The sequence below is a fragment of the Eretmochelys imbricata genome, chromosome 11, assembly GCF_965152235.1.
Source record: "Eretmochelys imbricata isolate rEreImb1 chromosome 11, rEreImb1.hap1, whole genome shotgun sequence".
Taxonomy (NCBI): domain Eukaryota; kingdom Metazoa; phylum Chordata; order Testudines; family Cheloniidae; genus Eretmochelys; species Eretmochelys imbricata.
The window spans coordinates 52,232,160-52,259,993 of record NC_135582.1 but is presented as its reverse complement, the minus strand read 5'-3'; the positions used below and the strand labels follow the sequence as shown (position 1 = coordinate 52,259,993).

Below are 27,834 nucleotides of genomic sequence, written 5' to 3'. Positions count from 1 at the left end.
TATCTTTACTAGATATTATATTTTAAATGTGTGTGACCAAACTGAGAAAGATGCTCGTGACACAACTAATATAAATGTCACACTGTTTATTTTAGCTTGTATTAACGTGATGCCACAGGTACAGATATAAATCCTAGCTGCTGATTAATGCAAGGATGTCATTACACTGCCTGACCTGCTGAATGGCTGAAAAAAGCTCATTTCAATAAACTGCCTTAAGAAAGGTATGGAACATAAAAACTTACTAAATGCAAACTCTGTAAAAGAGGAAACTGCTAATAATTTGGGGGCACATTTTTACTGATCAATTTTTTCTTAAATATCAGGATTAAAAGCCGTAGGCAAAACTCCTAAATCTAGTTACTAGAACACGTTAGCTCAAAGTTCTCACATTGCAGAGGTCAGTCAACTAGTTAAACGTGCGTATCGGATAACCACACAACAGATTGGTTTAGATTCATTTTCAGAACTGGCTGCACACTATGAAACAACACGGCATGATACTTTAAAAATAACTGGTAATCTAAAGAATACATTATAAATGAACTGACTTCACCAACAGGTTTTGAAAAAGAAGAATCAAAGCTGTTAAGAAGCAATGCTACTTATATTTATTTATTTTTCAAAGTGTCAGTACTCCCCAGTGAGTTTCCTGCAACAGTTGATTTTTATAACCTTGGTTATACGCTGAAATTGTGCTAAAAATATATACACACACACCCCCTTATATTTTCTAGGTCACATAAGCCTGGTGTCTGTGATGAGCCAAGTAAGAATCTGACTCTAGTCAGTATGATGACACTGCAAAAACACCCTAATTAAAGATATATTATTACATACAGACCATCTTAGGTTTTGTTGGAGCTCACCAAATATATCCTGCCTCCCTCCCCATTTCATTGAGGGGCACTGCATGAATTAGAAGGCATAAAAAGCCAAATGCATATAAATATCTATTTCACGGGCATAGATTAGTGTATTGACACATTCGGTATTTGTGTATACAGTACGTACATTTTCTTTAATTATACCCCCCCACACACAAACACTTCATTCAGACCATACATCTCTGTTGCTAAATTTTAGAGCACATACATATAGGCCAAGATTATTCCTGGTCTTTTGAACAGGTGCATAATAAGTGGGGGAAGAGTCCCTCATTTGCATCCCGCAGCAGAAGCTGGGAACAATGCTTTTATGCTCATGAAGAACATGAGTTCTTCAGAGTCATCCTTTCCAAAGACAGTAGGGAAGGTCATAGGGCCAGACCCCGCTCCTCAACCAGCCTTGTTTTTTAATACTCTGACCAGCAGCCATGTTAATACTTTTACCAGCATAATTGGTTGCTGGTTTACCAACAAAAGAGAAAGCTAAATCTAATAGTCAAAACAGAGAACTGGAGGTCAGGGGAACCGGATTCTATTTCTGTCACTGACTCACAGTGTAACTTTCAGTGAGTCACTTAACCTGCCTGAACCACAGTTTACCTAGCTGACAAATGGGAGTAATTAATGTTTCCTGCCATTGTAAAGCACATTGAGATCCTTAGCTGAAAGGTGATACATTCATAAAGGTTATGTCTTCACTGCCAAAAAAAAAAAAAAAAAAAGGTGCTCATTTACCAGGTGATAACTAACCCGTGCTAGCTATCATGCTGTAAAATCCTAGTGGAGACAAGTTTGCAATCTTTACCGTAAAGTAGCTAGGTGAGGGAAACATAATGCGGTAAAAACAAGAGTGCCTTGTCTCGACTGGCATTTTACAGCACAATAGCTAATGCATATTACACGTGGTCCTGAATAAGAATGGATTTAAGTGCATGCTTAAGTGTTTCTTGAATCAGGCCATAAATCTTTTTTTGAAAAGTGGAAAGAGGCTGCTGGCTTTTGTGGGGGTTTTACAGGATGTGTATATAGACACTGCAAATTTCCCAAATTTTCCTATAAAACTCCAAATTAGCTGGTTTATTGAAACAGAAAAGTGACAAGCTGGTGACAGCACTCAGCAAGTGTTACGTAAAGTCATGACTAACCACTGAAAGATAAATATTATAGCCTGTCTACTAGAAGATATGGAAAATGAAAATAAACTGGCAGGAGAAGTGGTTGGAGCCGTAGGGAAGGTAAAGAAACAATTACACCACCTTCTTACGGTGAATCAATAATCATTAGTACATTTTTATGGGGAAGAAACTATAGTTGAGAGTCTTGTCAAGGTAAACCTAAGGGCATCTAAATTAAACTTACATTACCAAACTTTCTTCTGCTTAGCAGGCATACACATGCATGTTGGATTGTCTCCCTGTTCTTGTCAGCATTAGTGTATTTATATGTTTAACAATCTGCCTTGCTCCCAAGAACAGGGCAGACAGAGCAGAGACTGAGAAGCCTGGTCCAGCAATCTGGGTTTGTTGGCGGTAAACTGCCAAGAAGAATTGGTATTTTACCTGTGTGGCAGGCATAACTCACAGATTTTTCTTCAAGTTCAGTAGATTTCTTTTTAATTTTAATTTAGGGTACATGACCTCTAGAGCCTTTCAAACAGATTTAAACTATTTTTAAAAATATCCTCAACAAGAATGTGCTTGTATGTTAAATTTCAGCTCAAAGGAAAGGCCCACTCAAAAACACAAACATATTCCCACAACTAAAACCAACACTGTTTAGTTTAAAAAAATATATTGACAACAACAGCAAACCAAAACAGAATCTAGAGTTTGCATTTATAGGAAGGAAAACATAACAAAAAGAAGAGGTCTCCAAGAACTTGCAATATGTGTAAATTCTTTGTTTATAGCGCACAGACACCTAGCTGCAAGAGCAGGCATATTTTTTAAGGAGGAAGAACAACTGTCAACTAAATTAAAAAAGACAGGAAGATAAAATAATCTTAATAACCACTTTCTTTAAAAAAAAATTCAGTTTTAAAAATTGTCAAGGTTATTTTATTTACACCAAGCTAAAACTGGAGCATTGTTTTTAAATAAATGGTAAATTCTCTCTCTTATGGAAAGAGATCCTTTGCATAATCATCTTTTGGAATTAAGTTTAATAGCAAGTGCAGTTTTTAATAGTAACTTAAAACGGGGGAGGAATCTCTCCCCCAACCCTCAACTCTTTCAAATATTTTAAGGATTCCCTAAGGATTAAGGACCAATTGTCCTACCCATTCTAAAGGTGGAAGGCATCCAAAAAGATGTGGAATGGAAGACTGCCACCTTCATGGCATTAGCTTCTCCTTTTCCACATACATCTCCCCCTGGCCCCCAACACAAACACATGCCTCAGTAGGTATCAGACACTGCAGAAAGGAAGGGGTGGGCTACCTGCAAGTTTGGGGGATAGTAATTTTCCACAGCATTATCCTCCCCCAACCCCACAACAAACCCAAGGGATTTCCTGAGTAAATTAATGCTGACTCCTTGAGCACTCACTTACTCACTCAGGTGTCCCCTTAGCGATGTGAGCACACCCTCCCAAGGAGGGAGACATTTCAGAGAAGCAGGTGGTGGAGAAGCTCTTGGCAGCACGATGCCTATAAGAATCATGCTTGCTAAAGAACTGGAAGGCGTCAAGAGGAACTGGAAAGCACTGCAGGGTCACAAGGCCTCCCTGTGGATAGCCCTGGCCTCCAACAAAGCCCCCAAAATCCACACAGATTTTAGAGGGAGCTGATCAACCCACTCTGCCAGTTCCATAGGGAAGGGATAGAGAAACTCTGCTCCCATGCATCACAGAATAAGGAGGCGATTTAGCAAGTAAAACTTGCAGTGTCCAGTTGTCATATCTCACCAGGGGTGGTGGTGGTGGTAATGTTTTAGCATTAAAACAGTCATGTGTATGGATTCCTAAACTGTAGGGGAAAGCTCATAGGTCCATGTTGTTTCTGCAGCAGGTTGATCAAATAAAAACTCCTCTGGGGCTTTGTCAACACAAGAGGTTTTTTTTGTTTTTTGTTTTGTTTTTTTGGCAGGAGAAGTAGATAGTTCGAATCAGTGAGATTACACAAATTGCAGTGGGAGACTGAGAACTGAATCCCATTTTTAAAAGCATTTAAAAGCCTTTTTAGTATTTATTATTAGTCAACAAAAGCACCACAGGACATAGCACTGTAACAAAACACAGTGGCAAGCTTATAAAAAGGCACACCTCCAAGAAATTATTATAAATAATTTCCTCACGGCTTCCTCTCCTAACCCTCCCCTGCGTATACAAAGTAAAGCAGTCTGAATGCCCGCAAGAGCTGAAGACACGTATTAGGTATTGCAGTACATACTGTACACTTGAACCAGTCATTGTTATGAGATTTCTCATATATGCTGTGCTGTCACTTGAAAAGTATGATGGATGGGAAACTGGATGGCTCAAGGAATTAGTAATAGGATACAGAGCATTTCACCTCCAGGTCACCAGTTCGGAATTCAGTCCAGGTTGGTAGTGACCAAAGGTTGTTACCATCTGACAGCTGTTTGGCGGCTGATGTAAAATGAGTTGATGGTCTCTGTACAGTTCCTAGTAGACAGGTGCTCACATCACAAAAAAACCACACCATAATTAGCACCCTGTTTGGCTTCCTCGGCAAAGAGGCTGTAGAGTGACTGGACATAAAGACTAAATTACTTTCCAGGTTAGGGCTGAGGCACATTGGCAGGGCAGTTGGGAAGCCTACACCACTAGCATACAGGCTATATCGCTTCTGTGGGTATGCAGTTTGCAATGTTGCCAATCCAGCACCTTTCACAAAACCCAAAGTCCTTTTCAATTAAAAAATAAATAGGTTGGAGGCTCATGACAAAACAAAGTTTGCAGTGTCCTGACTGCACCCACCATGAGGTAGCCACCATTTTAGATTCCTGCACACTCATATACTTTAAGATTTAAGATTATTATAGTTTTAATGTGCTTCTTTGAGGATCGCATGTATGAAGATTACAAACCTTCAAACACAGCTGCAGAAGACTTGCTCCTTGGAGGAAAAATTCCAAACCAAAGGGCCTGATTCTCCATTGGCTGCACCTCATTTGGGTCTAATCCAAAGCCCACTGAAATCAATGAAAAGACTCCTTTGATTTCAATGGTCTTAGAATCAAATCAATAGTCCTATAAAATACACTTTAACTCTAGAAAGTGCAAGGCACTGGAGGAGCAGCCCCCACCCTGTGATGTAAGCTGTTTTGGGGCTCCTGAGTCCTGCACAGTATTTAAATGACACTGTTAAACAAAAGCAGTTAATAATGAAGTAGTAAACTAGAAAATTTTGAAGATTAAAACCACAGCTAGTCAGCTGTAACTACACAAATAGGAATTCAAAGTGCCTGACCTGATTCACTACAGCATTACACTAGATCAGCAGTTCTCAAACTGTGGTTCGGGACCCCAAAGTGGGTCACAACCTTGTTTTAATGGGGTCGCCAGGGCTGGCTTAGACTTGCTGGGGCCTGGGACGGAAACCGAAGCCTGAGCCCCACCGCCTGGGGCCAAAGCCGAAGCCCGAGAGCTTCAGGCCCGGACAACAGAGCTCAGGTTAAAGGCCCCCTCCCTGGGACTGAAGCCCTTGGACTCTGGCTTTGTCCCCCCTCCCCGCCCCAGGCAACAGGGCCTATGTGGGCTCAGGCTTCGGTCCCCCCCTCCGGTGTCGTGTAGTAATTTTTGTTGTCAGAAGGGTGGTTCCGATGCAATGAAGTTTGAGAACCTCTGCTCTAGATTTATGACAGAACTCTATTGATAACAATTCTAATTTTCCCTTCTGAGAAAATATTACATTTTAAATATCCAAAGCACCCAAACCTACTAAGTTATGAGCCAATTCTCAACCACAATTCCCCTGTATTCTTTACGGCTTCTAGTTTAGAGGCCTAATTTACTACTCTTATGCTCCAATTTTACATCACCACCACAAACTGGCATCTAAATTAATCTTATCAATTGAGGAAAAGGACTTGAGCATTACTGTGGATTGCTCAATGAAGATCTCTGCTCAGTGTGCAGCTGCAATCAAAAAGCAAACAAAATTAGAGGATGCATAAGGAAAGGTATGGAGAATAATACTGAATATATAACACAACAGAACCCCATTTATCCGACCCTCCCTTAACCAGTTCTCCACATTTACCAAACAACCAGGACTCCAGGGCCAGAAGTGGGTGATCTCTCTTGTGTCCGTTAGATGGTGCTACAGCATCACATTATCCCATTCTCTGGTTTATCTGGAGTTTTGATTATCTGATCTGGCCCTGGTAATTAGACCGGATAAATGGGGCTCTACTGTATCATTATATAAATAATGGTTCATCCCCATCTCAAAAGAGATATTGCAGAATTGGAGGGTGCTAATGAGACAAGCAACAAAATAATAAGAAGCACTGACAAATTCTTATATTAAGAGAGACTTGAAAAGTTGGGATTATTCACTTTAGAAAGGAGACAAGAAGGGACATGATGAAAATATACAAAATAATGAATGGTATAGAGAAGGTACATGCGTAACTTTTAGTCATGAAATTTTATGATACAAGAAATAAGGGACATTCCATGAAATTGAAAATAGCAAATTCAGAACTGATAAAAAGAAATACTTTTTCCCCACACAGAACATAATTTGACTGTGGAACTCATTGCCACATGATGTCACTGAGGCCAAGAACCCACCAAGATTCAAAAAGGAACTGGACACTGATATGGATAACAATAATATCCAGAATTATAATAGTTAATACGTTTTAATAAATGTTTTGGAAAGGAGACAAAAATGCTTCCAGGTTTAAGACAATCTAACTACTACAGTTTAGGACTACACTTTCATGAGGGGCAGATTATTCCACATCTGCCTACTGTGAGGTTTCTTGCACCATCCCCTGAAGTATCTGATACTGACCATGGTCAGAAACAAGACACTGGACGAGATAGGAACTGTCATACTGGATTAGGCGTATGACAGATCTTTTTATAGCTGAATGTGGAACTACGAATTGTAGTGGGGTGCACGTCCCCGAGACGGGTGCAAATTTTAACCTTTGGAGGGGAAAAAAGCCAACAGATCCTTAATTTGTGAATTTTCCCATACCATAAATGATATTTATCCCTGGGCAAAGGGGCCAGCACAAGACCTATCCAACATGTAAGCCCTATTTTTGCACTGACATGGGAGTTTCAAGTGGTCCATGGGCTGGCCATCTGCCACGGTGTGAATTTCACCCCACTAGAACGTATGACAAACATATTGAGCTGGTTCAGTTTGTACGAAGATAAAATTAGTTTCTGGGTTCCACTATCATTTTTGCCTTCTCTAAATAAGTTTTTTCCCTTCAGCAGAAAATAACACTAGATTTATATAGTGTGTTTGGGGGGTAAATCTTAGAGAATTTGACCTGAGCAATGCATTTTGCTTCAATATCAATTTGAATTCCATTTTATTAAAAGGTTCAAATTGTGTTTTACAGTTCTCAGTTACCACATTGCTCATCTTTTAGGGGGGCAAAGACGCTGGATGTGCTAACCAAGTTAACTTCACACAATCTAACTCATTTAACATATAAGGGAAAGTATTCTTATCTAGGATTATTTTATCTCGCCCCCTGCCAAGAGCTGAACAAGTAAGTGGGTTTTATCCCAAGAAAGCTTACGCCCAAATAAATTTGTTAGTCTCTACGGTGCCACAAGTACTCCTGCTTTTTTCTGCTGATACAGATTAACACAGCTACCAGTCTGAAACAAGATTCTGTGTAACTTAAGCAAGACTCATATACAGGAATATCCAGCTACACAGCTTTAAGATAACCCAATCAATAGGAAACATATCTTGGCATATTTGATATTTATTTTTTACCCAACAAAAATACAAAGTTTGAAACAATTAAAATAAAGCTTGAAACAATTTAAGATGGCTGAAATGTTTGTATCATCCTAGCTCTCTGACTCAGACTTGGAAATCAAGCTTTAGTTAAGGTTTTGTTTCAAACAGGAGTACACACTTGGTAATAATGGAGAAATACAATCAGCCTTAAATAACTTATATAGAAAAGAGCAAAGAAATAAGAATGACAGAAATAGTGGACATATTTGCTTTGCAAAAATGTAACTGTGCCACTCAATTCATTTAAGTTTACTTATCAACTCACATTTTTGTCCATATACTTACTATCACGTACAGTACTGCACTAACTTCCTACGTGCAGAAAAAATGAAAGAAGGGACTATCAGGATAGACAGTAAAAAATTAAGACAACTTTTGGTCAACAATATTTGTGTCAAAGTATCATAGAGCCCACAGCCAAACAAAGATGTATCACCACACATGTTCCAGAAAACACATTCCAAAATAGGCTAGGCTTGAAACTGTTGGGGGAAAAGCTTTTGAATACTGCATATTAAAGTTACGGAGCTCAACTGTCCCCCATACTGTTTTTTCTCACACAGGGAATGGGAAAGTCTGTTGCCCCAATCTCAGGTATGGCCAATCTGTGCTTGATGTAGGACTTGGGAGTGGACAGGTCTAGAATGACACAGATGGTAATATCCTAGCTTCGAGCTCCCCCAACACTAGGGGTTGCAAAGTGATAGTTCAGCCCTGATTCAAATTAAAGCAACTGTAAGTCTTCTCTATTGTACAATGGCAGTAAATAGGATTTTACATCAGCAGAGAACCACAGTGCAGTGCATTCAAACCACACTTTTTCCCTTCCCTGACATGCCCCTGATGCTAGCTGGGGGGTCCAGCAGGGAGTGTTGTCGATGTCTGAAATGGCATACAGCTAACTATGTCAATGCAGCTTTGTGATCTTTAAGGATCATATTGGGAATTTCATCCCACCTATCATGCTGGTATTACTTGTGGAGTTTCCATCTGATTATTCCCTTAAAAGGGGTTTAATCCTGAAACCCACTGATCTACCAAGATCTGCTGGGGTCTAAAACCATCTGTTTGGAATCCCTTTATCCCTGAATTATCTTCTAGTCCCATGGAGGCAGCTGCAACTGCCACGCTGGTTTCTGCCTCCAACCCCTTTTTGGAGGGCAGTGGTTCATTGCAGGACCTGTGAGAAATGATAGCTCGTAATCACTCCAAGATGCTGTATCTGAAATTGTTAGTACTTCTACAGTAACTTTTGCAAACTAAAACACATCTCTACCATTTGTGGACTGATATAGATGGCTGGAATGGAACTATTCATTGTGACCCACATGGAAATTTTATGTATCGTCTTTCTTTCCATATGTTAAGGAATTTCACAAACAGTAGATCGAAGTGCATGCAAATGCTCACCACATTTACTGGTGATTTAGCTAGTGGCTACAGACTTTAAACAGCAAAGGACTTCGAGTTGTTGTAGCTGCTGTGGCAATGAGAAAGTTCCAATTCCAGGGGACAACCATCTTTATAGTGCAAAATATACCAGGAGTTTACAGGTGGCTGCAATATGGCAAATTGGACTGAAAAGTCTGACGCTGTTTAAACAAGAGTAGCTAACTCTGGAATGTGCCTGGTTCTCCATCAGGTAATGTCAACTTTAAACTCTCAGAATACTCTTGTAAATTATTTCTATTTGGCTGTCTCATTATTCAATATGCTCTCAAGGAACACGGTGATGAAAGAAGAAAAAATACCTCTTTCTAACATACCCATACTGGCAAGAGGATCAACATTATCAGTATTCAAAGAATGTCTTGGCAGGATAAACCTTCATAAAAAGAAGGAGCACTAGTTGTTCCAAGCTGTCAAAACAGCAACCGTACTTCAAGGATTGATTTGCAAAGTGATTCAATATTTACGGCTAATGCAAACAAAACATTTTTAGCAGACACAAAAGCAGCCAAGCATTTCCTATTTCAGAAATTCATTGATAAATACACTCAGTGAGAGTGAAAAAACAAAGTGTATTTTTCTAGAAATTAATCCAAAAAGCATGAAGAGCTGTTGTTGGTTCTTCATACAGAATTTTAAATTCTCTTTTTTCATATAACAAATGGCTGTGACAAGCAAGTGGACTGCATAACAGTAAGACAAATTTCTAGAAACTTCAATCAGAAGGAGCATGACACCCACTGTTTAGTAAATCAAGTGACAGAAATGGAGCAGAATACAGTATGTTCTGAAGCTCATGGCCAAATGTTTTAAACTTAAGGACCAAAAGACATAAAATCTTTAGATAGGCAACTGAATAAGAGTCCTGATTTTCAGAGATGCTGAGCACTTGGTAGATCCTATTAACTTCACGGGGCTCAATGGATTTAAATGCCTAACCTCAGACTTGCACATGTGAAAAACTTGGCCTACGAATGAACTCTTTGCACAGGTACAGTACATCCTTTCCCAGGTAAAAGTTGTGTTTTTTCACTCTCCTTTCATTCCTTAGTCAGTCCTAGCTTTTGGCCAAAGGCTCCCCTTCATCTGCACAGTTTTTGCCACTTAGGGCTTGTCTATACAGTGTGTTAATCTGCACACCACAGGGATGTAAATTTTACAGGACACCAATGTGTTGTGCACTGACTGGTCTATGTGGATCCTGCTGGCACACTCTAAAAGTTCCTTAGTGCACGGTTAACGTGGTAGTGTTTGAGGGGTCAACACTTTTACCCTTGGGAAAGGATGGGAAACCAAAATTTACACCCCTTTGATGCAGATTAATGCACCATGTAGACTAGCCCTCATTGTCAAGCTCCCTGTTATGCAATATATTAAACTATCCTGACTGTATTCCCAACTGTTAACCTTTTCTGCTTCTCTTTCTCCGCCATTCCTTCAAATTCTGTTCAGTCTCTTCTTTTAAAAAAGCAACAAAAATAAGCCTCTGAAAGAGCCCAATCCTCAGAGCTGATTTGGCTGCTCTTTGTGCTCAACAGACAGTCACAGGTGCCTCAAGCCACCCATCCACACATGCAAATGAACATGCAAACCACCATAAAGGATCCCCCAAAAGACTATGGCTCTTTCTGCTTTGGAACCTGAGCTCATTCCTGACGTCTGTTGTCTTCCACAGCAGCGCAAGGTATTGGCACAGCCCCACAATGCAGGATTCTAGCAACTCCTTTGAATGATTATATATAACCACTTATTTATTTAACAGGTGGTCTTAGTCATAAATCCATGTACTCCATGAGAAATGTTGTTATCCCAAGCTTACCACAAAATACTTGGAAAATACTACGATAGAGCACATTTCCAGCACACAGTAGGATCAGAATGAGATAGACTGATCTGTTGGTCTGGATTACTACGGCTTTGCGATAATGGTGTTCTTCAGCTTCTGAAAAAAGAAGCCAAATAAGGTACTATTTAACAGTACTATTGCTGTTAAAGGGTAAGTATGTAGAATTGATGAAAGAAATTACAAGTTAGAATTTAAGTAAAGAATGTTGAAGTACTTATAAAAACTAGAAAGCAATTAAATCTATGTATCAAACTATTGAAGTTTATATCTTCAAACAGATCTTAACAGTAATAAAAACTGAGCAATGAAAATGAATCCATACCCAGACCATTTTAACACATTAATAGTTTTAAAACAATCCGAGAACTCATTGGTTTGTGCCAAACCTTAGTTGGCTTATGGTTTTCCCAGCTCAGCTGTAGCTAATGAGTGACCTCTTGTGTTAGAAAATCTCTGGGTTGCTTGATTTTTCTTTATTTTTATATTAATCAAGTGCTTGTGAAGATGAACAGCCCTAAAAAACAATGTCCTATCTTTAGCCTCAAAGCAAATACAGCATGTAAGTAGGAGCAATACTAGGTTATTGTTCTATATTGCCCCGAATACTGTGCTTGACTCCTGTTATGGAGTAATTACCTCTGAAGATGAGAAAATAATTCATTCTTCATGAGAGGCCAAGATAATTCAGTGTTGGTATCTTTCCCAAAACTGCCAGAATGGTTGATATCTTGATAGAGAAACTTGCTCACATGGAAATGGACTGAGATTTCCATTTGAAATAAGCACCAAGTGCCCACCATACCAGAAGGCCTTTTGGTCCCTACCACTTTTGTCAATAGTTCCATTATCCTGAACGATTACCAATCAACTGAACAATCTTATCCTTTAAGTTTCCTTGTTTCATAATGACAGGGAATCGTTTTAATCCACATTAACAATGCAGTATTCTAAAAAGATTGGGTTTGAAGGAAAATCAGATATATTATTATTCAAATTATATAGTATATAAGGTAGAGATGTAGGAACCCATGAAAACGCCAATGTTAACTATTCCCCTACCTGATTCTTTACCTACAGGATCCTAGCATTTCTCAGCAAACTGAACTATCTGTCCCTCTCTTTGCTACTATCCTCTGCCCGTTTTAATATTACTGAAGGAATTTTTTCCCCCTAAATTTTCCCAAGCTTTTAACTGCAGTTCTACTCTAAAAACAGACTATGCAAAAATGGCATCTTCTTTCCCAACAGAGTTGTTTTCTGGGTGAACTCATAAATGCACCTACTGACATGACTGCATTTTAATCCCATGAGCTCTACAGAGTCATCAAGCTGAGACAGAGTTGGATTCTGTTCTTTCTTGTCCATCAGCAAAAAAACTGGTTAGGAAGGTCAAATCATTTACATCTATAAAAATCCACTGCAGGTTAGTGTGAATGCACAAGTGCTCTTGAAAACATAATATGAAGAGTTGCAGAGGTTTAAATGAGGCTTGCAGAACCTCCATTACTGGTATGATGCACCAAATGGAAAAAACTGAACTGGACTCTTAAAACACAGGATGCTTTTGCACGGCTGGCAGCAAGAAAAAGACAATCTTTTTACTTGTCAACTGAGCACATCTGATGTAGAAAACAATGAGCAACAACATGGAACCCACCATTCCATTTTTACACTCAGTTTTCAGAGCAGAACAACTTTTCAAGCATTGTTAAAGAAACCAAACAATTTTGGAATTATTCACAAGAACCACCCATCTCCCATAAGTCACCAGATAGGAGAAGCATTCAGGACTGCTGGTATTTAAATTTTTTTTTTTTGTTTGTTAAAGTGAGAGATTCCAAGACATAGTAGAAATAGTCAGCTCCCACTCAAAGAGAAAACTTTGTGCTGGAGATATCACTGCAGCCAAAGAGCCAGCTCAGGGACAAAAGTCTTCTTTTGGTTAAACAATATTGCAGTTTGTTTAAAAAGGTGTTTATTTGATATCTCTTTAAAATAACGTTTAAAATGAAGATATTATAGTGATGCTGAGAAGTGAGAGAGAAAAATAAGAACATTTTATAAAGGCACAATATTGTTTAAAAAGAATAAAATTAAATGAAAACAAATGTATTGTGCCCTCATGACAAGCTTCTGTGTTGGGCAGTTTTCTATGATGGTTGCAATTTCAGTAGCAGAGGGAAGCAGAGGGGAAAAACAGAAGAGACAACAGTACAATTAATGTGTTGGGGGTTAGGGGGAAGGAGGAGGACTAAAGTCCAGAGACACTGTCTGCTTCAGTACGCAGAATTACAGAGGAGTACAAGAAAGAGATTCTTGATCAAGGTATCGGTGAGGATAACAGACTTTGCATTAAAACACAATGGAGAAAAACATGGCATAATTTGAGGAGAAAAACAGAAGGCAGAAAAAGAATCAAGACACATAATAACCAGCAACTAAATCAGAATGTGACTAAAATAGACACAGAGGATAAAAGCACCCCATGAAGCCCTATCCTAGAAAGATACTCCATGTGTTCTATCACTCTCAATGTTCTGTCTTTAGAACTTCAGCAATACTTTTATTGTTTGTCATACCAAAGTAGTTTTTAATCTGAAGCAAAGAGCATGTGGGGAGTAGGTCCCACTAAGAAGCTGACTGTGATCCACAGCAAGAATAGAGGGTCAAGAACTTACAGGAAACAAGGTATGTTTTAAAATGACAAATGTGCTACATGTCTCTTACTCTGAATACCTGAGGTCATTCAGCACATAATTCTAAAGCCTTGAGTTCAGTAAGTGTTTGCAGCTTATTTTTCATTCTTTTTCACAACTATTAGAGTGCCAAGAAATTGGACAGTTTAATTGTTTCAACTAGGCATAGTTATTATTGCTCTAAATCAATGTCATCAAAGTTGTTTTTTTAGAGACAGCTGAATACAATTTTCCTTTAAGGTCTGTGGACCCAGGCATAGGATTGCCAGGTTTTCAACTGGAACACCCCATCGAAAAGGGACCCTGGTGGCTCCGGTCAACACAGCTGACCAGGCTGTTAAAAGTCCATTTGGCCACCTGCAGCGGGGCAGGCAGGCTGCCTGCTCATCTCCGCGTGGCTCCCTGAAGCGGATGGCATGTCCCTCTGGCTCCTAGGTGCAGGAGTGGCAATGAGAACTCTGCGCGCTGCCCCGCCCCAAGTGCCAGTTCCACAGAGGCCACTGGCCAGGAACCCCCTGCCCCAGCCCGGAGCCTGCTCCCATATCCTGAAACCCTCATTTCTGGCCCCACTCCAGAGCCCACACCCCCAGCTCAGAGCCCATACTCCCTCCCATACCCCAACCCCCTGCCCCAGCCCGGAGTCCCCTCCCACATTCCAACTGCCTTGGCCCCACCCCCCCAACCCCTCCTGTAGCCGAGACCCCACAACCCTGGCCCCACCCGAGATCCTGCACCCCCAGCTGGCGTCCTCACCCCTTCCTACACCCCAACCCCTGCTCCAGCCTGGTGAAAATGAGCGAGTGAGCGAGGGTAGGGGAGAGCGAGCAACGGAGGGAGGGGGGATGGAGTGAGATGGGGCGTGGCCTCATAGAAGGGGCTGGACACAGGGCATAGCCTCAGGGAAGGGGCGGGTCAGGGGCCGGGCAAGGATGTTCAGTTTTCTGCAAATATAAAGTTGGCAACCCTACCTGGGTATAAGTTTGAGATTTTATACTACCTGCAATCCATAGCAGAACTATCACTGATCACAATGAAAGATTTACACTAAATTGCATTTATGGAATACCTATACTTTTAGTTATTATTTATTCAGTATTTTATTGTCAAATACGTAAGATCACTTGTCATTTCCACTGACCAGTATGAACATGAAAGATTTTTTAAAAAATATTCTAAGTGATAGAAATAAAAAATTGAAATAAATGGTGCAATGAATTGAAATAATGTTTTAACTTTCAGATTGCAAGATAAGAAATTATTCAACCACCATAGAGAGAAATTTTTTTTAAAAATGGAAAAAGAATCGCTTCAGTGGAACCTTTTTGGCCATTAGGTGTCACTCTTTACTTTCTGGTTTCAGAGTAACAGCCGTGTTAGTCTGTATTCGCAGAAAGAAAAGGAGTACTTGTGGCACCTTAGAGACTAACGAATTTATTTGAGCATGAGCTTTCTGGCAGCATGGAAATTTATGGGCCTAATTTTCCTCTCACTTATGCCAGTGTAAATCAGTAGCAGTTCCAATAAAGTCTGTGGAGTTAAACTAGTATAACTGAGAGGAGAATCAAGTCCAAAATACCATTTCTGCAGATTTGTAGTTAATACTTCTGTTAGACTTCCCATGATTAATAAAAACTTATTCATATAATATTAAGGTCCAAGTAGCTTTTGAATTTGTGCCGTCAAGTCTGGGCATAAAATGAGCACTAGCTTAGTCATATTTGGGCCTGATTTTGCTTTCCTTAAATTGATGTAAATCAGACTTAAATGTATTATAGTCAATGCAATTACACAGGTACCTGTCTGGCCTGATAGGCCATATTTCAAGTCTCTCCTGCAGTGATCTGTTATAATTCAGCCCTCGGAGACAAAACAGTACACACAAGTAGCACTACCTACATGGCCTGTTTCAATGCCCAGTAAATTCAGTGGGAGCCTCTCCTCTGACTTCAGCTAGCAACCGATCAGACCATTAGAGAAAGGTGGAGGTATGGCTCTGCCTCTTTGTTCTGTACAATAACAAGCGTGTTATCAGTGCCCAATAAAACATAGCATTGTCTAACCTATATATACCAAATTAGGTTTTTGTGGGAGCACAGACTTCTTTGAAAGATTGGCACTGCCTATCTAAAACTCGATCCATCGTAAGCTAATAAACTCAGATGCAATGATGGAGGGGGGGTCTGAACCAACCTGCAATTATAGCAAATTCCTAAAAATCAAACATCTGATGACAAAATGCAGTCACAGTAACGAAAGTCTTGATGAACTGAACAAAATTATCATAGTCTTTATTTTCTTTCATTTTGAATTTGAGATAGTTGGCACAAGAAAAGTCACTTTTACCTTGTTATGTGTAAAGATTATCCGTAGTTCTGGCTTTATGATACCATACGCCATCAAAAGATCTTGGATTTTTTTTAATTCCTCCTTACATTTTTTAACTGTTGAGTAAAACTGTTTTCTTACAGGAAGATTCTTAAACAGCTTCAGTGCAGCTACAGTTGTACCTGCAAGTGGGAAATAAAAGACTGTAAAGCTAACATGAAAAGTGCAGGACTGGTTGAGTGTCAAGGAAAATAACCCCGCACTTGTGCTGAAAGAGGCTATTCTTCCATATAGGTGCATGCACATCGTTCTGATTAACATTAATTAGAATCATACGTGCATGAAGAGAAGGACATACTGCTACATTAGCATTCTCCTCCACAGCAAGCTGACTGCTAGATTTCACAGCTGTGCAAGCTAATCATGTCCTTCAACTGGAGCTATGCTCAAGCTACTTGACACCTAGATTACACATTTTTTCCATTTCTGGCGAGCCATGAGGATTTACTGAATTAATCTTACTTTACGTTTTGATTTTTCTAGTTTCCATATCTCTTTCTCCGGTATTAGTTGACACCAATAAACTGAAGTTAAAATTTCTTCTACAGTACATCTGCTCCAGTGCAGACCTACTAAACTCTCGCCATATGTCTAATCATAGCCTCTTCTAATACTGTAGCAAACTTTTCTACATCTTTCCCTAGCATCTGCCTATAATATACCTAAAATGAAAAGCAATCCCACAGATTTTTTCTTGAAGCGAAAACCCATCTTCTGAAAATCAGCAATTAAATATACAAGTTAATAGTAAAGTTCACCTGAATAAGAAAAAAAAAAATCTTACTAATTAACTATAAACAAAAGGAAAAATGCAGCACTGCATTTCATTAAAGTTCTAAAGGAAAGCCTGCTTCAGAAAGTGCCGATTATATTTGCCACTGAATTAAGAGTAATACCTATGAAATCACCAGTATAAAATCCAGATTAAAAAAACAGTCAGTTTATAAAGAGGCAAAGTTGTCATATTATTTAATTATGAGGATATTTATATATCAACATCAGGTCATGATAATTATCTCTCATGTTTAATAGGATGCCACAAGGAAGACTTTTTATACCTGAACCAAATACAGAATTAAAAACGTACTAAAATTAAGAGGTATTAAAAATCCCCGTCTTTGAAAAACGGCAAACAATTTAAAATATTAACAGGCAAACTGAAGGAGGCACTATCATATTTTACAAGAAAATTCTTAAGATTTAACTGTGCTGCTCTCTCAATTTAGCACACTCTATTTAAGCCCTGACTAAATTCCAGTCCTGCAATATGCTTCCTGGTATATTTTATACCAACTTAAAGAGTCAGCCATTTAGAGCTGTAATATAAAAAGATGTGGTTTTGATTGTGGTGTGATGACGTTTTCTTTCTTATAAACGGATTATAGCACAGATCAGGTCTTAAATCAAACTAAAGGCTCATTCAACATGTGGTCGATCTAACTTGTATTTCTGAGCTACACAGACCAGAACATTCCATCTACGAGGGTAGGGGAAAGGGTTGTAACCCCATTATAACACTTTAATGTAAGTATTATTCTCTGTTACCAGGTAAATTTACTCAAGTACCACTATTTTTTTAACCGCATGCTAATAATTTTTATTTGCATTGAGGTAATGCCTAGATGCCAGGACACTACTAAGAGATGGTGCCTGCTTACATAGTTTATGTACAATGTATATTAACTGACAAGGAGGGCTATAGGCCTACCCAATCCAATCAAGTATAACTTAAAAAATTAGCCTGTAAGAGGTATATAATTTTATCTTACATTAAAAATGTACTTAAATGAAGACTGAAGTACTCATATTTCAGCAGCAGTCAATCATTCAACAGCTCTGGTAAATATAAAGGCCAAGACAAAACAGCTCTTATCTAAAGTTTGACTTCAGTGGGCTTTAGATCATAGATTATAAGGCCCAAAGGCACCACTGTGATCATGTAGTCTGGCCTCCTACATAATACAGGCCACAGAATTCCCTGAATTGATTCCTGTTTAAACTGGAGCATATTTTTTAGAAAAACATTCAATCTTGATTGAAAAATTGCCAATGATAGAGACTCCACCATAATCCTTGGTGAATTGATTCAAGGTGAACTACCCCCTCTGTTAAAATTTATATTTTATTTCAGTCTGATTTTGTCTAGTTTCAGCTTCTAGCCAGATCTTGTTATACCTCTGTCTGCTAGATTTAAGAGCCCATTATCAAATTTTTGTAACAAACGGTTTGCTCATGCCCAGCTTACCAGGTGATCCAGATCACTATCAATAACCTGTCCCCTTCAGTATTTATAATTCCCCCAATCTTTGGGTCATCTGCAAACTTTATCATAATGATTTTAGGTTTTCCTGCAGGTCATTGATTAAAAATGTTAAATAATGTAGGGCCAAGAACCAAACCCTGCTGGATGCCACTAGAAACACACCTGCTCATTGATGATTCCCTATTTACAAGTACATTTTGAGACCTGTCAGCTAGCCAGTTTTCAATCTATTTAATGTGTGCCATGTTAATTTTGTATTGTTCTAGTTTTATAAACAATTTTGCAGTAACAAGTCAAACGCCCTACCGAAATCTAAGTATATTACATCAAACATTATTAGCTCATCAAAACCCAATACTGTTACTTTGGCAGGATCTATTTTTCCATAAACCCTGGTTGATTGGCATTAATTACATTACCCTATTTTAATTCTTTATTACTCAAGTCTCTTATCAGCTGCTTCATTATCTTGCCTGGGATCAGTGTCAAACTGACAGCTCTGTAATTACCTGGGTTGTCCCATTTACTCTTTTTAAGTAGTGGCACAACACTTTGCGGAACTTGCAGAGCAGGTGTGGCTCCACTAATTAAGTGCCTGGACCCTGGAGAAAACCCACATATGTAAGGTGAGGTGGTGGCCTTGGGGGGAATAGGGAGTAGGTGGAAGGGGGCAGTGGTGTGAGAAGAGCGGGTGAGGGGAATTTGGGACGTGCAGGGCTGTGGTGGCCAGAGAAAGAGGTAACTTTCCCCAGCTCCAGGTCTGTGGCTGCTGGGGAGAGTCAGCCCTCCTTCTCAGTCTCAGCTCTGTGGCTGCTGCGGCGGGGGAAGAGAGGGAGAGACACCCCCCTTCAGCCCCAGCTTGGGAGAGAGGGAGAAATTCTCCCTCCTTCCCAGCCCCAGCTCGGGGGCTACTGCAGCAGGGGAGGGCACATCCATCACATCACAAAGGTAAGACTACTGATATTAAAATATGAGTTGTGTGCTTTTATTTGTATACCAAAAAAAACAATTATTAAGGGATTTTTTATACAGCGCTTTTACTCAAAGTGCTTTACACCAGTTAGCTAATGGTTCAAGCAACATTTGGAAAGATCATTAAGTGGTCCACCGAGACCCTCAGCAATTTTCAAGTGGTCCACGAAAAAAGAAGTTTGAGAACCACTGAACTACATGATTAACAACATCATTCAACCCTCTTCTCCTCTACTTTCTCTCTCCAACTCTACTCAGGTGCAAATTCCACTCTCCCATATTACGGGTGAGATGGGTGGCTGGAAAATGGATCCCAGCAGATCCCACACTGCATGACTGGTTGTGCTCAACAGTCCCCATTATTTACACACCAGGTACATCAGGCAATATTAGGACCGTTCTTGTAATTGATGCGATGGTGGTTTTGCTTGAGTCCAGACAGATTAGGTCAATAAGATAGGTAGAATCCACAAGTACTGCATAAAAGTCCCTGAAGAGCTACATGTGGCTTGAAAGCCATAAACTGAGTATCTTAAGGCTAGAGAATTTCTTTTCACTCCCTCCCTCCTTCAACCATATCTTATTATGATAATTTATATTACAGTGACACCTGGAAGCTCCCACCATATAAAAGATGCCCCAAACACCCTGCAATCTGATTTAGAGAAGGTGCAACAAGTGCGTGTAACAAACAAAAAACAGAGGGCATGAGGAAGGAGAAAAGGAGAATAGTAACAAGAATGTGTGTTTACAGAGGGCAAATAAATAAGATAAATGTCAGCATTCTATAATGGCCCCATACCTAATCATTACATGTTGGTAATTTCCTCTAAAGGCATCACAGTAGAAGTAGGTCTTGAGGAGACAAGAGTAGTTAGAGAACATTCTTCCCCAGTCACCTTAAGGCATGAAACAAAGACTGAAAATACTGTTGGAGAAGCAGACAGAAAGAGTGGTGGAGGCTGGTACTGTTGATGGAGGGCAGTAGGCAAAATGATAAGATACAAGTTGTGGTGGGCTTCCAAGGCAAGAATCACAAGCTCGTATTTTGACCCAGTAGAGAAAGGAATGTCAATGTAGGAACTTCAAATTGCGGGAGAAGACTAAGAATGACAGGCAGTAAAATAATCTTAACAGAAGTGTTCTGAATGGACTTGAGGGGAGAGAGGGAGGAAGATCAGGGCAGAAGAACCTACAATAGTCAAGTCAGGAGACAATACACTGGACAGACATGGGAGTTCATTTTAAAAACTGAAGATGTGAAATGTGGGAGTCAAAGCTAGGGAGTCAAAATTCACATGGGAACTAAGAACAGCACTTCTATGTGCCCAAAAATTGAAAAGTGGACACAAAATATACATTTACTGCTCGAAAAGTTACCTGTTTGCCTTGCTCCTCCCAAGTTCTCTATCATCCCCCTGGTTTTTTAAAAAAATGTTCTCAGGGACAATGCAAAACATGTTTGTGATCTAAAAGGCCCAAATCCAGCACCACTAGAGTCAATGGAAGTTTTGCCATTGACTTAATTGGGAACAGGATCAGACTAATGCAGGAAAACAGAAAGTGATGTGGAACGTTTTTATTTGAAGAGAGGTGCAAAAGAAGTCTCAACTAGCACATTTTTATTAGGTTTCAGTAGTAAGCCCTATCCTGTCTGATTTCTCTGGGACACCAGTTTAGTCATCCAATTTAGCCTTGAGCTGCTTGCATTTGCTTTTCTTACAAAGGCCCCTAGAGTTTTCTGCACAGACATTCCAACATTAATAAAATTAAAATGCAATAACTTCTGTAGTGTCTTTGCAATGTGGGATTTGGAACTCATACCATATAAATGCAGACATCCTGTTGTGCTATATCAAGTGTACCTGTAAAGCAACAATCCTTTATGATATCAACCAATCTCTTGTGCCTCCTTAATACAACACAATTGTTTTCTCATTACAAGGGTAGTAGAATTCTAGGACTTTCCAGGAACTCCAGCTTGACCACCCAACCTTTCTTTTGATAATTAGCTTTACTGAAAAGTTGGTGTACAGTATGTGAGAGATAAAACATGAAGTACAGATAATAAGAACATAAGCACCAGAGAAAGATACCCTTTAGCACTAAAGAACTTTGTAAATATTTAAAATGTTTTGCTTAAAACTGCATTACACAGTGCAATAAAATTATCCTTGTCTATCAATAAGATGATAGGTTATTGAACTTTATTACAAGACAACAAAGGGAAGAAGTTGTACACAGTCTGTGTCTCTGTGCAATTCATTGATAGACATTTGCAGAGTTGACTTGTTTGAAGCAAGGGGAAATAAACTCTCCATTTACCTTTTGTTATCGGAGTTGATCCTCCAATCCAAAAGCAGATAGGAGTAGTAAACAGCAAACATCTTTCTGCTGGAGCAAAATATAGTTTACGCTGGAACTGATGTGAAAGAGAATCTACATATTCTGTACAAAACAAGGACAAAGGTCTACTGTGAAAAAGAAGGGAGAAGGAGGTGGCAAGTGGAAGGGTGCTGTCAATGCATCAGATAATTCATGTTTGTGTGTGTTTTACTACTCCTCAAGAAGAAAGAAAATCATGGCTCTTGTACTACTGAATGCACCTTTTCTGTATTCAGACAATTTATAACTCATTCACTGGTCTCAATCTCAGCCACGTATGAGCACCTGTGTATGGCTAAGAGGAGATCAGAAGTTCTCCAGTGCCCTGAGAACTTCCAAAACTTTGGAATTTAGAAAATAACTGTGATTATGCTACCTGTGAGTACGTTATCTAGCTTTTCAAATCATAAACAATTTAGCACAGCATACACAGAAAAGACATGGGCTAGACGTTCAGCTGAACTGAACTGCTTAACAATGCAGAGAGTTTCTGTGATAACTTCTTGGCTCGGTAAAAGACCTCTTTTCTCTTCCAGGTGCAACTGGATTTTTTTCCTGCTAGAGATGGGGGAAAATCCCTTGTTCACTTCTCATCAGAGTCTGGAGAGATTAGTTTGTTTGTTCCTTGTGTGGGGCTGTGGGAGACTTTTCTGTTCTCATTACTGGAGGCCTCAGAGGTTTCTCTGCTTGTTTATACGCTGAGGCTGTAGGACACTCATTGATTTGATTCTTGCAGGACTTCTGTGAGATTTACTAGTTTGCCTGCTCTCCTTTTGAGAATTACATATGTTCTGAGGTTGTGAGAGACTTTTCTCTCCCTATATAATAATACTTTCCACATATATAGCACTTTTCATTCTTAGATCTCAAGGCTCTTTACAAAAGGTGGATATTATTACATATTTTACAGGTGGGGAAAGCTTAAGGTACAAAATGTCCATGCTTTTGAGAATTTATCTCAAGTCACCTAGGGCCTGATTTCCAGAGGTTCGGAGAAGCAGTTGCTCCCCACTGACTTCAGTTGTAGTTGTGGATGCTCAGCTATTCTGACAAGCAGGCCCATGTTGTTTCAAACAGGGTGACCACATGTCCTGATTTTATAGGGACAGTCCAGATTTTTGGGTCTTTTTCTTATATAGGCTCCTATTACCCCCCATCCCGTCCTGATTTTTCACATTTGCTGTCTGGTCACCCTAGTTTCAAAATAGACACCCAGAGTTCTAGACACCTAAAATTACAGAACTTTTAAAAAAATGCTGACCTAAGCGACTTAAGTCACTCTGTTCTTCTGACTCACAACCCTGTGTTTGTTCCACAACTTTCCACTGCTGGAATAGTGGGACAGACTCTCGCTTGCTGCTGCACCACCCAGACCATTAAAAGCTTTTTAAAAAAGAACAGTTTAGCCATGGCAGAGAAGAGACTTGTAGGAATTCTGCTTTGTGCCCAGTAGTATCATCTGCCAGAGACCCTTCACAGGATTACCTTTAACAAAATTTCCCAAATACAGTGTTGATGGCTATTCATCTTGTAAAAGAGAGATCTGAAGTTCAAAGCTTTCGTCCCATATGTTTAAAAAATAGTTACAAGGCTAGGAAATAAAGGAAATCTTTGGTTCATGCATGCACAATACATTGTGAACTAACAACACAGCATGTCTTCACAAGACTGAACATTTCCCAACACACGAAGAAAAAGCACTTGGAAGACCAGGAATATGCAACAGCACCACTTGCTGACAACTGCCATAACAACAGGAATATAAGAAGGAACCTGGAAAGTTAAAGATGGTAACTGGTGTTTGAGATCTCACTGAGTCACTTCTTAAAACCAAGGACCAGACTCAAATCTCTGTGACTGTTTTACACCAGCATAACAGAGATCAGAATCTGACCTTACATCTGAGTCATTATCACACATAGATACAGTTGCTTGCATCTCAGCCAGGTACTCTGGCCCCAGCAGGAATAACAATGAAGAATTAAATGAAAGCTGTGTGTAGACGCTGTGGTGGTTGGAGAGACAACTGTGCGAGAAATCAGAGTTTGCTCTCTGCCTGGGTCTCTGATTAGAATCAGTTCTTGAGGCAGAATTGCTCTCTCTGAGCCTGTCATTTGGTGTTGGGCTAAGGTTCCTGAAATAAGGATTTCCCTGCATAGCATTTGACCACTTCTGCTCCCAGGGGTGCATGTGCATAAATAAAACAAGTTACACTTAGCATATAGTCAGACTCCATGTCACAGATTTCCCCCCACCACCACCACTAGGATGCCAACTTGCAAGGCCCTGGACATCTGATATTGCTTGGTAGACTGGCAGTGCTGGTGTCAGAACAGGGCATTGGTGTTGGAGGAAGGGACAATACTACTCTTCTATGACTTATACTTCTTAATGATGATCCTTAGTCTGAAATTCTCACTGCAAAACAGCATATTTTTAAATGGAGATTTATGAATTACTGACTCAGTTCTTGTGGACATCTCAGAAATTAGTGCCAAATGTTACCTCTTATTGAATGCCATCTGTTCCCCTCTGCTATATGGCAGAAAACATGTTACTGGTGTGGAAATGAGACCACAAAGCTGTGCAGAGAGGGAAAGCAGCTATGCAGCATGCTCTCCCCCCTCCTCCATTGCATGGCTGGCAACCACTCTATGCTGAAAACATCCCATTTGAACACCCCAAGAAAATCAGAGGCACAGAATCGTATCAGCCGCTCTGCACAGTATGGTAACAGGGAAAAACGTGTAATGTTCATAACAAATCTATAGGCAAATTAATATTGAGTATGTCAACATTATCTCTCACTGTGCAACACAACACTGAAGAGATCACCTCCCAGTGCTTAATTTGTAACGAATGAGGTGACGAGGCTCAAGCAATTTTTCTACTTTCATAACTGACATGGCAAGTCTGAAGTGCCAGGGCTATGAACTGCCAAACCTAGAGGTGCCTGGGCTCAGCCCTGGCAAGCCCCAGCACGAATTAAGCATTGCCACCTCCATATCATGGCTGTGTTGAAAGCCACTGGCAACACAGAATATGAGCCTACCAATTTACCAGTGACTGGGGGTGCTGGGACATCTACAGAAGGATTTTACTGGTTTGTGTGGACAATTAAGGCCTTGCACTCTCTGTTCACTGTGGTATCTAAGTGCTCCTATCCTCTTTTTAACAGATTTAATAATTTTATTAAGATGATGTTAAAATAAAAAATGTAGACGTTTCTGTGTAGAAGTTTCTGGTTATCAGGGAATAAGGTACAGATTATCAAGGGGTGCAAAATTCGGTTTAGGATCGGATGGCATAAGGAATACATAATCTGCAATATCCCCGATTGGGGGTAAAAGGTTAATGGGTCAAAGTACAGACACTGAGATATGAGGGTACGTTGTTCATATAATGGCTATGTTCAGGTGTTGAGTATAATGAGTGGATACGATGATGAAGATGGATTTACCCTCATTTGGTGAGATTTAATGTTCAGTGAGTTTATGGTTCCAGTTCATATGGTCCAATGGAAAAAGTCTCTCGGTCCCTTTCTCATAGTTGATGCACGATGTCGTTCCAGCTCACACTTCCTGGTACTGTCGGTGGCCAGTGATGTGTTCGATGTAGATGTCCCTGGACCATTGGATGGTGTCTGAGACCGTGAGGCACCGCATGAGCCGTGCATAGCTTCTACAACCCTCCCAGCCTCACTGATTTGCTTTTCAGCTCACAGAACCCTATAGATCGTCTCAAGTCCCCTTCTTGGGTTTCCCCTTCTATTGGTTTTTGCACAGAAAGTGGCGATATGGCTCCTGGAGATTATCATATAGGAGTGAGGCACCTGTAAGTATTTTACTTCGGTTTCTCTTGAGCACAACTGCTCAATTTGGATGTGCATGGGTGGGTATCAGAGTAGGATATATAGGCTAAAAACCTCCAAATCTCACCAATTGTTCTTATAAGGAGAAACACAAAACATCACAATAAGCATACCTTACCTTGCCCAAGATGAGAAGGCTTCTGAGAAGTTACATGCCCACTGCTATCCAAGATGTACTGGGTGCTAAAATCATCAGCAGCTGTCTTTGTTGTGATCAAAACCTGGAAATAAAGAACCTCAAGTCAATCAAAGATTTCAAAAGTTCAAAATGGTCTGAAGACATTAGGTATGTTCTGAGATGATTCTCAGCATCAAGTTGCTTTAACAAAAAAGAACAAAAATAATTTTATAAAAAAGTCTGTTTTTTCTTCCATGAACATCATCCTAATGACAAAAATACTTCACAAAACACTGATTTTCTAACCCATGATTAAAAACTGCAGATTTCTACTTCTTTTTCCTAGGTGCCAGTATACGACATGAAGAATACCTTTTTTAACAATGTCTATAATAATATACTTTTCTAAACTGACTTTTTGAGCTTAAATTTATTTAAACAAGACTTTAAAAAATTCTGTTCTTCGTGAGAGAAAACATAAGGTGTATCACAAGTGTTCTTTTAGAACAACTGTTTCTTCATAAGTAATTCCAAAATGCAATAATCACCATTATCATTATTTCCTGCCCTGATAATTTCTTTCAGTAGTAAAGTGAATGGTTTGGGTGATACCCAAAGCCCCTCTTCCAAAATCAAGAGTACCTCAACAGTCCAATAACATATGAAATAATTGCTTTCAGATATTAATAAACTGAATTATAATGCAACTTCAAGTTTTTAAATGATCTGCATGGACAGTATCAAGGTTATCAGAAGTAACCTAGAGACCTTTATTAAAAAAAAAATTACATTAACTTCATATAGGAATAATTCTGAATGCAGCTACACCTCTTGAGTGAAAAACAGCTACTTGTTTAACAGCATACAGCAATAATACATATCAGTTTAGGTCAGGAAGTGAAGAACCTTAGAAATGTATGGCGGCAAGGGAATTAAGGAAGTCATTTAGTCCATTCCCCCCCATACTGAGGCAGAATTAAATATACCTAGACTGTCCCTGACAGATGTTTGTCTAATCTATTCTTTAAAAGCTCCAAGGACAGTGATTCCACAACTTCCTTAAGTATAACTGAACTCCATGAAGGTGCAGTGACTGGGGTGTCCATGTGAAAAACAGACCTTCCCAGCCATTAGTGGTCATGGTCAGCCCCTGGCCATTGTTTCCTAGTCCTCTCAGCAGGGAGATTATGGGTAGCCCCAGGATTCTGGGCTGGGCTTGAACCTAAGTTGTCCAGGTTTCCCTGTCCAGCCAGGCCAGGATCCCTGAAAGGTTCCAAGACCTTTCAAGGGTGGCTGGTTCACACCCAAAGTTTGGCCACTCTGATGCTAATCCCCCCTGCTAGGCCTCCCCTCTGACCCTCAAGCTGCTTCACCCTAGGTGCCCTTGATGCAGCCTCAGAAGCCATATAATTCTTCATCAGCTGAACTGTCCTGTGAGCGTCTTGTGTCAGTGCTTCAGTATGCCATCTCTTCCTGCAACCGGGAGTATCTGCACAAACTATTCTACCAGTATACGTTCAGTGATCTGAATGCTGGTCCAGGTTTCCAGCTTCAGCCACCTCCAGCATAGCTCCCTCAATTTCTGGGCAATCACACAGGGTCAGGCTCTTGGGAGATACTTTTCCTCCCAGAACTACAGGTCGGCTGCTCTCCTCCACGGCTCTGTGAACCACCATTGCCACCCATTTGAAGGTCATAGAATCATAGAATATCAGGGTTGGAAGGGACCTCAGGAGGTCATCTAGTCCAACCCCCTGCTCAAAGCAGGACCGATCTCCAATTAAATCATCCCAGCCAGGGCTTTGTCAAGCCTGACCTTAAAAACTTCTAAGGAAGGAGATTCCACCACCTCCCTAGGTAACGCATTCCAGTGTTTCACCACCCTCCTAGTGAAAAAGTTTTTCCTAATATCCAACCTAAATCTCCCCCACTGCAACTTGAGACCATTACTCCTTGTCCTGTCATACGCTACCACTGAGAATAGTCTAGATCCATCTT

General features: G+C 39.9%; 1 protein-coding gene across 5 annotated transcripts in view; it reads right to left on the bottom strand.

The window, feature by feature from the left end:
* The window catches only part of PMS1 (PMS1 homolog 1, mismatch repair system component), an 89,111-nt gene that overhangs the window by 47,540 nt on the left and 13,737 nt on the right, over window positions 1-27,834 (bottom strand). For 2 of the 5 annotated variants that reach the window (XM_077830142.1, XM_077830143.1), the window contains exons 4-6: window positions 25,837-25,939; window positions 21,788-21,856; window positions 16,186-16,349 (exon numbers count right to left, since the gene is read on the bottom strand). In XM_077830142.1, coding sequence (XP_077686268.1) covers window positions 16,186-16,349; window positions 21,788-21,856; window positions 25,837-25,939 — 336 coding nt within the window. The remainder of the gene's footprint in view (window positions 1-16,185; window positions 16,350-21,787; window positions 21,857-25,836; window positions 25,940-27,834) is intronic. The other 3 variants (XR_013347514.1, XM_077830145.1, XM_077830144.1) reach the window with 2 other exon arrangements.